This window comes from Eumetopias jubatus, unplaced genomic scaffold, assembly GCF_037043125.1.
Source record: "Eumetopias jubatus isolate StellerSeaLion01/CBP00866 unplaced genomic scaffold, mEumJub1_p1.0 scaffold_4, whole genome shotgun sequence".
NCBI classification, from domain to species: domain Eukaryota; kingdom Metazoa; phylum Chordata; class Mammalia; order Carnivora; family Otariidae; genus Eumetopias; species Eumetopias jubatus.
This window is the reverse complement of record NW_028274810.1, coordinates 172,258,812-172,271,442: the sequence shown is the minus strand read 5'-3', so window position 1 is coordinate 172,271,442 and position 12,631 is coordinate 172,258,812. Positions and strand designations below refer to the sequence as shown.

At 39.4% G+C, this 12,631-nt stretch overlaps 1 protein-coding gene across 1 annotated transcript in view; it reads right to left on the bottom strand.

The window, feature by feature from the left end:
• PPP1R42 (protein phosphatase 1 regulatory subunit 42) overlaps positions 1 to 12,631 on the bottom strand; it is a 59,094-nt gene that overhangs the window by 16,195 nt on the left and 30,268 nt on the right. Inside the window, 1 exon segment of the mRNA XM_088022807.1 lies at positions 661 to 778. Within this exon segment, the coding sequence (XP_087878933.1) occupies positions 661 to 778 (118 nt within the window).

The following is a 12,631-nucleotide window of genomic DNA, read 5'->3' as shown; positions in this document are numbered from 1 at the left end:
TGATTAATCAAGGTTTATTACAGCTATGGTTTGAAATGGTTTTGCCATGCATTAGTTTTTATACCCAAGTATAGCATATCACAGAAGTTCAGATATAGGAAACTCTTTCATGAATCTCCCTCGTGAGAAGGCAGTGCTTGTCTCTTTAATGTTGTATGACTTGGTCCCTAGTGAAGAGCTGTGGTCCATTACCCCCAGTATAGTGCATAATCAGGCTGTTGTTATTTCTAAGGATCTCATAAAGGAGCTCCCTACCTTGCTCCCCTTTCAAATGAAAGGGACCCTGTACGTTCTTAGGGCAGTTGTCAAACAATGAATACTTTGATTAATTTTTATCTACAGATCCAAGAACTGAACATTCTCTTGGGATCTTCAGAGGATTTGTGCCAATGAGAATTTGACAAAAGGTCAGCAAGTTCTACACATTTTTAAAGAAAGGGTATGTGGTGCCTTAATTATTTCTGAAGAGCAGATATTTTTCATGTTTTATTTCTCAATTTTAACTTTTGCTTTTATTTAAAATATTGAATTTAAAGTTGACTATTTTCATAGAATCAGACATCATATTTATATTTTTCAAGGCTTGATGTTAAATTAACTAAAAAGTTAAGCAGTTCTCGTTCTCTAAGAAAATTATATTAATATAATATAAATATATACCCAGTGATTTGGACACCAGTATCAGTCTGTCTCTGTATTTAGGTTTGAGACAAACAGGATTTCCATTTAGATCCATTTTCCACAGCTTCATCAACTTGTTCAGTAAAAATTCCAAATCCTATAATTAGAGAAGAAAAAGCAAGACACAAGTATTTCATAATCATCAATATTCCTTTCATATCAGTTAACTGTTTTTAAAGGTAATTACTGCTTTTCTAGGTACTTAAAAGGTGTACCATAAATCTTTTTTGAATAAAATGGTCTATACTACTAATCGATCTTGTACACATCTAGGGGAATAACTTTTCTTTAGAATAAGGTGGTAAGAATTACAAAATTAATGAAAATTCTGAAGAATAGCAACAGGCAAACACCTATGATTCTTCCGTTTGCTCTCCTCAAGCCAAGACCAAAATTATAGGATATAAGGGAGAATTAAGAAATACAAAGTATAGATTAATTCATACATGTTCTTAATTACAAAGCTAAAAGTAATTGGCAATGCATTGCTTGGAATTTTTATTCCTGGTATCATTTCCTCACCTTCAAAGCCTGATACCTTTCAGCCTTGTTATTTATTAACCTCTTTGTACTTTCCATCTTATTCTTTGCTTGATCCATGTTTCTTGTTACTTAGATATTTCATTTTTCCATTTTTGGAAAACTTTCTTTTGGTAAGACTGCATTTATTCTTTAGATTTTAGAAAATCATTTTTTTTTTTTTTTGGTTTATTTTTGGTTTTTAGAGGGGAGAGGGGTAGAGGGAGAGAGAGAATCTTAAGCAGTCTCCATACCCAGCACTGAACTCAGTGCCGGACTTGATCTCATAACCCTGAGGTCATGACGTGAGCCTAAGTCGAGTTGGAAGCTTAACCGACTGAGCCACCTAGGCGTAGGCGCCCCAGAAAATCTTTTTTTTTTTTTTTTTTTTTTTACCATGAGCTGTGACAACAGTTCCATTCCACATATTAAAAATCCCCACAAGAAGTACCTGGCTGGCTCAATTAGTGGAGCATGTGACTCTTGATCTCAGGGTAGTGAGCTCAAGCCCCACGTTGGATGTAGAACTTACGTGGAAAAAAAATCCCCACAAAAACTCTTTCATATCATGCAGGTAACAAATTTGGAACATCCAGGCATATGGCTGGATGCTTTACAATGCTTACAATGCTTCACATTGTAAATACACCACATTCTACATGAAGGAATGGTATTTTAGGGGAATAATTACAAGGACAGCTGGGTGGGTGTCTAGGACCCACTGCAGAGCACCTGGTATTTCTCTTAATCTTCTTGAGACCCGTGTCTTCTTATGTAAAATGGCAAAAATATTTCCAGTTCTATCTACTTCATTATTCAACAAAATACTTAACTGAATCATGGCTGAGTTCTGTACTAGACTCTGAGGTATCCAAATAAATAATTTGTGAAAAAAATATAGGAGTTTTTTTGTTTTTTTTTTAAATAGACAATCCCAACCTTCCTGGCACTGCTGCTTACTGTATGACCTTAGGCAAGTCTGTGTTCTCATTTATAAAGTGTGAATAGTTAGGATTGGTTGTTGTGGCACATAAAGTGCCTGGAACAAAGCAGAAATAATAAATATATTAATTCTCTGTCTTGTCTGCCCTACCACCCCTCAGCTAATAACCTTTCTCTTAATTGTGGTCAATAGAGAACAAAAATTGTTGTAAGGAAGAATAACCTTCTGACTCACTGACTAGTAGTTGATTTCTTATAAGAAAGCTGTCTTCAAAAGTTGTAACTTCATCTTTCAGTCTTGGGCCCTGGATTACTTCCTCTCCACAGCATTTGTTTAACAGCATTTGAAACATCCCCGTGATTATTTTATGTGAGAGTTTCACTGTATTTCTCTTAGTCTAAAAACCTCTAAGGAAGGAACTGTGCATTGTATTTTTGTAGTGTTGAATATGATGCCCATCATCCAAAAGTTAAGTAATAACAATAATAAGAAAACTTAAAATTTATATAGATAAAAAGAATCCTGTAGAGTTTTGTTAATTGTTCCTCACTTGATAAATGACCCGTGACATACTCCCTCCAGTGTATGTTTATTTAAGACTAAACTAATCCTGTGCTGAAATATGATTACCCTTTGGATACGCTCTGGTAGTTCATTGCCTTCCTGTCTTTAATAAAATGCTTTCGCTTTCCTGCCCTTCAGTGTTATTGAAGGGAGCAGACACTTTTCTGGACAGTCTCTGTTTGATAAATGATCATGTCATGCTATCACTTAGAGGAGTGCTGCAAAATACTGAGGAACCAATTCTATTTCCCATGCAGGGCTGGTGCCTGAGCTCCTCTGTAGGCGCCTGCAGTAACTGGCAGTACTTGCTCTACAATTAATGATGGCCACTGATGAACCTGTATTTGACCAGCATGCTCCAATCTTTATCGGAAATGTCTGGTCCAGCTGTCCTAACTAAATCTAAAGACGGCCATTTGTCATCCCCCTGACTGCTTGTCATCATCTGCCTGGGAAAATCTATAATTTTTGGCTTATTTCTGACTAAACTGTGGAGTGAATAAATTTATCTTTGGGCTACTCTGCTTGTCAGGATCAATACTGAGCAGAGGTTGAATAAATTAGAAACTGGAAAAACATGACAGGCCATGGTGGTTTGTTCATTTGTGTCTTATAAATCAAATATTTAGTTTATCTTAAGAGGCAGGCACATCAAATTTTTTATTTCCACCATTCATTCTGAAGATGCTTTGCTTCATGATAAATGGTCATCAGAAAACCAATGAAGTAAATCACTAATATATCTGACTGTGAGATGAACTTTTCAGATTATTTTATTGATTTAGCAAACTTTGCAGACATAAAAACTATAGGTAAAGATTTTTTTAATATTACTATTCTTTCAAGTTTTTATACATTTTTGCAACCATGATGTTTATTTGACTTAATATGTCATCAAGGTATATAATGTTGGCCCTAGTGGAGTTCATGTCTCATCAACTATTATAGAAATGGAAGTTTTATTGTAAATGGCCAGTGAAGTTTTAATATTTTAATACATTGATGCATACTTATTTAAAGGAGTTACAGGAAAAAATGCAAAGGAATATTAACCAAAGTAAATGTCATTTAAACTAGAGCCCTCTGAATTTAAACTATGGAGTATTGTTTGGCCTCAAACCTCTCTTTCCCCTCCTCAGTGGTTGACTTTGCTGTCTATTGGGGAGAACTGGGTCATTGCCCACAGAGTTTTCTCAGTTTTCTGCCTTTGGTCTTACACTTCTTCCATTCCTCTTTCCTATTTTTGTGAACAAAGGAAGAGTCCCATCTCTTTTTTCAAATTAATCAGTCCTCTTGATCTTTTCCCTTCTCCATAGGCCTTCTCTTCTTAGGGTCTTCTTTCTCTTGCATTTCCATTTCTAATCTCTTTCTCCCCTATGGCTTTTATCCTATATGTTAACCTACCATCGCTACACTTCTTGAAACAGTAGTACAGAGCTGTGTTTTTCAAACTTTTATGTGCTTAAGAATCACCTAGGGATCTCATTTATTAAATGTGGGTTCTGATATATTTGTTCTGGAGTAGAAGCAGAGATTCTGCATTTCTGATGCTGCTGGTCTTAGGATGACATTTGGAGTTATAAGAGTCTAAGCCACTGACTGTGCTTCCTCAATCACTGGGCACTCCTGCAGCCTGGTCCTTCTGAACAGGCACTGCCAACCTTATCACTGAGCCATACATTACAATCTCAAACTTTCTCAGTTTCACTTCTTTGGAGCATCTTACCTTACTGACTGCTCCCTAATGGCTTTGTGATTCTACGTTTTTGCAGGCTTCCTGGATCCTGAATGAATCTCTGACTCTACAAGTAACAAACTTCTGACCATAGAAATCCCTAATGTATAAACAAGCTGTTTTATAAAAGTTGCTTTTGAGACTGGAGAAACCATTTCATAAAAAAGAGCTATACCCAGTGGACTGTTGCCTGAGTTGGCCCATGGAAACAACCTATTGAGAAAAAGCCCAAAGAATATCTGTGCAGTGACAGTGCTATAAAACCTCTCCAAGGACATCACCATGTTTTCTTTTTTTTTAAATTTTTATTATGTTAGTCACCATACATCATTAGTTCTTGATGTAGTGTTCCATGATTCATTGTTTGTGCATCACACCCAGTGCTCCACGCAGAATGTGCCCTCTTTAATACCCATCACCAGGCTAACCCATCCCCCCACCCTCCTCCCCTCTAGAACCCCCAGTTTGTTTTTCAGAGTCCATCGTCTCTCATGGTTTGTCTCCCTCTCTGACTTACTCCCCTTCATCCTTCCCTTCCTGCTATCTTCTTCTTTTTCTTTTTTCTTAACATATGTTGCATTATTTGCTTCAGAAGTACAGATCTGTGATTCAACAGTCTTGCACAATTCACAGCGCTCACCATAGCACATACCCTCCCCAATGTCTATCACCCAGCCACCCCATCCCTCCCACCCCCCACCACTCCAGCAACACTCAGTTTGTTTCCTGAGATTAAGAATTCCTCATATCAGTGAGGTCATATGATACAGGTCTTTCTCTGATTGACTTATTTCACTCAGTATAACACCCTCCAGTTCCATCCATGTCGTTGCAAATGGCAAGATCTCATTCCTTTTGATGGCTGCATAATATTCCATTGTGTATATATACCACATCTTCTTTATCCATTCATCTGTCGATGGACATCTTGGCTCCTTCCACAGTTTGGCTATTGTGGACATTGCTGCTATAAACATTGGGGTGCACTACCCCTTCGGATCCCTACATTTGTATCTTTGTGGTAAATACCCAGTAGTGCCATTGCTGGATTGTATGGTAGCTCTATTTTCAACTGTTTGAGGAACCTCCATACTGTTTTCCAGAGTGACTGCACCAGCTTGCATTCCCACCAACAGTGTAGGAGGGTTCCCCTTTCTCCACATCCCCACCAACATCTGTCGTTTCCTGACTTGTTAATTTTAGCCATTCTCACTGGCATCACCATGTTTTCTGAACATACAGTTTTCTATGGGGAATGGGAGCAGATAGGTATCCCTGTGACAGATGTTCAGGGATCAATTCACTTGCTTCCTTTTCTATAATCTACATTTATTTCTTTCAAACTTGTTTTCCTTCCCTGGACCACAGCAGACTGTAAAATCATGGCTACAAAAACAATTGTCTAACACACCATGATCTCCATTTATGTGCATATCCTTTACAGAAAAAGAATAGCCACATTGATGCAAATAGTAAAACATCTGTTACACTGAGGAAGGAAGGGTCATCTGTACATGATGGGAAGAACCAGATTTTACAGGAAACTACACTGAGCGTTTCATCTAATATTCTTTCCTCCCATATATAGGTAGTATCATTCATCATGGCTGTTTAAGTGACCACATAACCAATATGTTGAAGACACCCATGTTCTTCTGTCCACTGGGCTCTGGCTTTATGTATCCAACTGTCTACTTAATATTTTCTCTGGAAGACTACAAGGCACCTCAAACTCTATATGGCTAAAACTCATGATCTTCTCCCTCTCCACTGAACCTGACTCTCGAGCAAGGCAGGAACTAGAGAATCCTTCTTGACCTCTCCTTCTTCGATGCTCTGTATATCCAACTCACCACCAAGTTCTGTACACTTGATTTCCAAACAGCTCTCCAGAGTGTCTACTCACTTAATTTCTACCCCAGCTCTATTCAAGTTTCTACCATCTCTCACTTCCTAACTAGTCTAGCCTCTTCCAAGCTATTCTCCACACTGTAGCTATGCTGGTCTTTTCAAAATGCTATTCTATTACTACTTTACCCCTTGCTTAAACACCTTCGGTGATTCACCATTGTTCTTAGGTTAAAGGCAAAACTCTCTACCATGACCTATGTGACCCATCTACCCATCAGCCTCTATGTGTAGTATGCTCCACCTTCACTCTTTCTGCTTCCTGTTCTCATCTTTGTCAAACTCTCACCTTCTCCGGGGCCTTTGCACATGCTATTCTCTACCTGGTAAACCCTTCTGTTCTCTGAGAGCCCAGTTTAGCAATCCCTTTCTAAGAGAAGCTTTCACTGAGCTCTCTAACAAAGGCAAATCCCCCTGTTGTAGGCTCTCAAAGTCACATACTTTTTCTTTGTAGTATTTGCCAGAGGTGCAATTTTACATTTGTTTTTGGGTAATTATGTGCTTAATGTTTCTCTCCCCCTCAAGGGTGAGAGCTCTTCAAGGCCAGGGACTATGATTTTTGTTCACTATTGTCTCCCTCCATAGCAAGCACTGGCAGATGGTAGGTGTTTTGAATGAATGGATAAGAAGACATGAACAAAAGCACGCATGAATCAATGGATCTGACATTAGAAGGACAGGAATTATAAAGGAGAACTTGTATGAAGCCACTTTGAAAAATTTGCTGATTAGAGGGGCCACAGACATAGAAAGAGGAAAAGACAGGATTTATCTTCTGTTACTCTGTTTCCTCCTCTACTCCTCTGCCACCCTCCCCCTCTCCTCCCCCCATCTCCCTTGCCCCAAATCTCTGCCCTGGACCAGTTTTGGACTAGAGAATAGGAGAAATGAGGGCAGGGTTAGAGGATCTTGGGGGAAGGAGTCTTTGGCAGCTGTGGGCCTGTAGAAGTGAGAGGGAAGGGAATGAAATCCCAAAAAGGAGGAAGCTTCTTCCAGGTCTATATCCTGTGCCTCCACCTCTAATGTAGCCACTCCCCTGTGGCTCTAGTACCCTCAGTAGGCTAGGGAATGGGCACCATTTAGGAATACCTATTTTTGCCAGTGACCTGATTCTCTTTACTTTTTCCTTTTCTTATTCCTTCCACAGAGCTCCAAGATTTTAAGTTGCCCTGCCAGAATTTTTGTTGTGGTTGTTATATCTTTTCCTTTTAATTTTTCTTAAATATCTTTCTCATTGCTCAAACCAGAATCTTGATTGGAAGATTCAAAGTTATTTAACTATCCTAAGGGACCATTATTTTTCTTTTTTTCATATTTCATGTATTTTCTATAGGTGTATACAGGAACCTATGGATGTCCATATAAAAGCAGCTGCTTTAAGTGCTAAAAACCTTGGGTAATTATAGGGTTTTTGTTAGGAGTCACTAATGAGGTCTACTTTTCCCCCATGGCACAAAGCTGTCTGTAGTTGAAGACTTTTAGGAAGGATGTCAACGACCTTATGTGTGGTACATTGAGCTTTCTCTCCCATGGCACAGAGTTTGATGTCACAGCTTTGGGGCAGCTTCAGTCCGTGAGCATAAAGAATGGAAAAATGAAAGCCAAAAAAAAAAAAAAAATGGAGACACTGACCTCAATAATACATATCAAGAAACAAGTTAATATTTTGTTGCTAAACTTCAACATGTCCTTTTACTAAGCCATTGGAAGTTGATTTGAAATGGACCACAAGAGCATGTTTTATTTTTTTATTGTTCCTATCATTTTTAAATTTAAATTCAAGTTGGTTAACATATAGTGTAGTTCTGGTTTCAGGAGTTTAGTGATTCATCATTTACATGTAACAATCAGTGCTCATCCTAGCAAGTGCCCTCCTTAATGCCCATCACCCATTTAGCCTTATCAGCCACCCACCTCTCCTCCAGCAACCTTCAGTTTGTTCTCCTAGACTTAAAAAAGTCTCTTATGGTTTGCCTCCCTCTCTGTTTTAAATCTTATTTTATTTTTCCTTGCCTTCTCCTGTGTTCGTCTGTTTTGTTTCTTAAATTCCACATGAATAAAATCATACATTTGTCTTTCTCTGACTGACTTGTTTTGCTTAGTATAATACACTCAAGTTCCATCCATGTTGTTGCAAATGGCAATTTCATTCTTTTTGGTCGCTAAGTAATATTCCATTATATACACCACATCTTCTTTATCCATTCATCAGTCAATGGACTTTTGGGGTCCTTCCATAATTTGACTGTTGTTGATAGTGCTGTTATAAACATTGGGATGTTTCAAATCAGCATTTTTGTATCTTTTGGATAAATACCTAGTAGTGCAATTGTTGGGTTGTAGGGTAATTCTATTTTTAACATTTTGAAAGAGGACTGCCCCCCCATACTGTTTTCCAGAGTGGCTACACTATATTGCATTTCCACCAACAACACAAGAGCACATTTTAAATGAACCCTGGGCAAGTCTATATATTCACTCTTCCAGGAAGCTATGCAGGGCATTTTAAATTGCTTGTCTTCTTGGTGAAAGTAAAAACTTGAAATTTCATCCTTACTCCCTGGGTATCTTCTCTTTATGGGAGGAAAAAGCAATTTTTGGCATAGCCCAGCCTCTGGAACTTGCTGAATGGTTTACATTCCTTCTTCAGATGGTTGGATAATTTTTATTGTTCGTTTATTCATTCATTCTGTAAACATGTAGTTGGTGCCTGTTATGTGCCAGGCACTCACTGGGCTGAACTCTAGGGAATTCTGAAATAACAAAAATTCCTTGCTCTTAAATGCTCTCAGCCTAATGGGGGATATGGTGATACATGTTAACAGAATTCTATTAACCCAGGCATTCCTTACCAATCATTCAGTCATTTTTAAATTAGATTTTTTAAAAATCAAAGCAATGCAATCAACACTGTTAAAAAATAAGACCATAGGGTTTATAACAAAACTTAAAGAGTACCTAAGGGCTTATAACAGAACCACTTTCAGTTTCTACAGCTCTTCCTACATACACTTACCTCTGCATTACTAAATAACAGCTGTTATTTATTGATTTTTAAATCTTAGATAATTATCTACTGAATTCCTACTATGGAACATGATATAATTCTTGTAAGGACCACCCCAACCCCTAATAAACTTCCCTTCCCCAATCCTGTCAATAGAGTTAAATTAAACTTGTTGATATGAGGGGGGAAAAGATGGTGGAGGAGTAGGGGACCCTATTCCAACCGGTCCCCGGAATTGAGCTGGATATCTACCAGCTGAACACCCATGAAATCAGCCTGAGATGTAAGAAGATAGATCAGGATCTCTACAAACAGAATATCACAGGCAGTTGGTTTCAAGGTACAAAGCGGGGAGCCATGATTCCACAGGCAGATATCGGAGGATAAACGGGAGGAGGAGGGAGCTGAGCCATCAGGACCCTACCTCTGATGAGCGATAGCCTACCGCACTGGGGACTGGGCACAGACTTGCAGACCGATAGCGGCAGGGAAAGGACTCTAGGGCAGCACCCAGGACAGAAACCCAGAGCAGTGAGGTAACACATGCGAACTGGGGGCGGCTGGCGGTTTCAGAAGCACAAAGGGCAGAGATGTGTCCCTGTGCCCTGACCTGGAGGCAAGGACTGGGAGCCGTGCTGAGGGGCGCACAACCCAGGACGCTGCAGTTTATAGCAGCACAGACAGAAACGGAGATAGTGTGGCCTGGAGAGCTCACTGAAGAACAGATGGCGATCTCTCGGCTCTGAGGCAGAGGGTAGGAAACGGTCTCTTCTACGCTGACTCTCTGAAGAGATGCGGAAGGCCACCAGGGAAAGCCACCAGAGAACAAAAGCCCCCCAAAACTGGTTTTCACTGAGCCCATCCACCACCACACGGGGGCAGGGCAACTCTGCCCAAACAGGGTTGCCTGAGTAACAGTGTGGCAGGCCCCTACCCCAGAAGACAGGCTGGGAGAACAAGAGGCCAGTAACCCTAAGGTCCCTAGAAAACAGGTGCCTCTTGCTTGGGTTGTGGTCAATAATTTGGACTCTATACATTCCCTCAACCACCCCTCAACAGAATGACTAGGAGGAGGAACCCCCAAAATAGGAAAGACTCAGAGATTATGACTTATGCCACAGATTTACAAATGGATTCAGGTATAACCAAGATGTCAGAGATGGAATTCAAGCTAGCAATTGTGAAGACAATAGCTAGAATGGAGAAATCAATTAATGGCAACATGAGTCTCTAAGGGCAGAAATGAAAGCTGAATTGGCAGAATTTAAAAATACTATCAATGAGATCCAATCTAATCTAGATAATCTAGCAGCTAGGGTAAGTGAGGCAGAAGAATGAATTAGTGACCTGGAAGGCAATTTAATAGATAAAAAGGGAAAAGAGGAGGCCAGGAAAAAACAACTCAGAATCCATGAAAATAGAATCAGAGAAATAAGTGACACCATGAAGCATTCCAATGTCAGAATTATTGGAATCCCGGAGAGGGTGGAGAGAGAGAGAGGACTAGAAGATATATTTGAGCAAATTGTAACTGAGAACTTCCCTAATCTGAGGAATGAAACAAACATTCGTGTCCTAGAGGCAGAGAGGCCCCTCCCAAGATCAAGGAAAACAGGCCAACACCCTGGCATGTAATAGTAAAACTCGCAAATCATAGAACCAAAGAAACCATCTTAAGGGCAGTAGGGGGAAGAGATTCCTTACGTACAGAGGGAGGAACATCAGAATAACATCAGACCTATCCACAGAGACCTGGCAAACCAGAAAGGCCTGGCAAGACATATTCAGGGTACTAAACGAGAAGAACATGCAGCCAAGAATACTTTATCCGGCAAGGATGTCATTTAGAATGGATGGAGAGATGCAGAGCTTCCAAGACCGGCAGAAGCTGAAAGAATATGTGACCACTAAGCCGGCCCTGCAAGAAATATTAAGGGGGGGTTCTATAAAAGGAGAAAGACACCAAGAGTGATATACAACAGAAATTTACAGGGACAATCTATAAAAACAAGGTCTTCACAGGCAACATGGTGACAATGAAGTCGTATCTTTCAATACTCACTCTCAAAGTGAACGGCCTAAATGCTCCCATAAAACAGCACAGGCTTGCAGATTGGATAAAAAGACAGGACCCATCCATATGCTGTCTACAAGAGACTCATTTTGAACCTAAAGTTACATCCAGACTGGAAGTGAAGGGATGGAGATCCATCTTCCATGCCAGCGGACCTCAAAAGAAAGCTGGGGTAGCAAATCTTGTATCAGACAAACTAGATTTTAAACTAAAGACCGTAGTTAGAGACACAGAAGGACACTATATCATTGTTAAAGGGTCTATAAATTTTAAATAGCTACACCCCCAACATGGGAGCAGCCATCTACATAAGCCAACTGTTAACCAAAATAGAGTCACGTTGATAACAATACATTAATTTTAGGAGACCTCAATACTCCACTCTCAGCAATGGATAGATCATCTAAGCAGAAAGTCAACAAAGAAACAAGAGCTTTGAATGACACACTGGACCAGATGGACCACATAGATACATACAGAACATTCTACCCTAAAACAAAAGAATACTCATTCTTCTCGAGCACACATGGAATTTCTCCAGAATAGACCGCATACTGGGTCACAAATCAGGTCTCAACCGATACCAAAAGATTGAGATTATTCCCTGCATATTCTCAGACCATAATGCTTTAAAACTGGAACTCAATCACAAGAAAAAATTTGGAAGAAATTCAAACACTTGGAAGCTAAAGACCACTCTGCTCAAGAATGTTTGGGTCAACAAGGAAATCAAAGAAGAACTTAAACAATTCATGGAAACCAATGAGAATGAAAACACATCGGTCCAAAACTTATGGGATACTGCAAAGGTGGTCCTAAGGGGGAAATACATAGCCATCCACGCCTCACTCAAAAAAAATGGAAAAATCGCGAATTCACCAACTAACTCTACACCTTAAAGAACTAGAGAAAAAGCAACAAATGATGCCTAAGCCACGCATTAGAAGAGAAATAATTAAGATTAGAGCAGAGATCAATGAATTAGAAACCAGAAACACAGTAGATCAGGTCAACGAAACTAGAAGCTGGTTCTTTGAAAGAATTAATAAACCACTGGCCAGACTTATCCAAAAGAAAAGAGAAAGGACCCAAATGAATAAAATTATGAATGAAAGGGGAGAGATCATGACTAACACCAAGGAAATAGAAACAATTATTAGAAATTATTATCAATAACTATATGCCAATAAACTGAGCAAT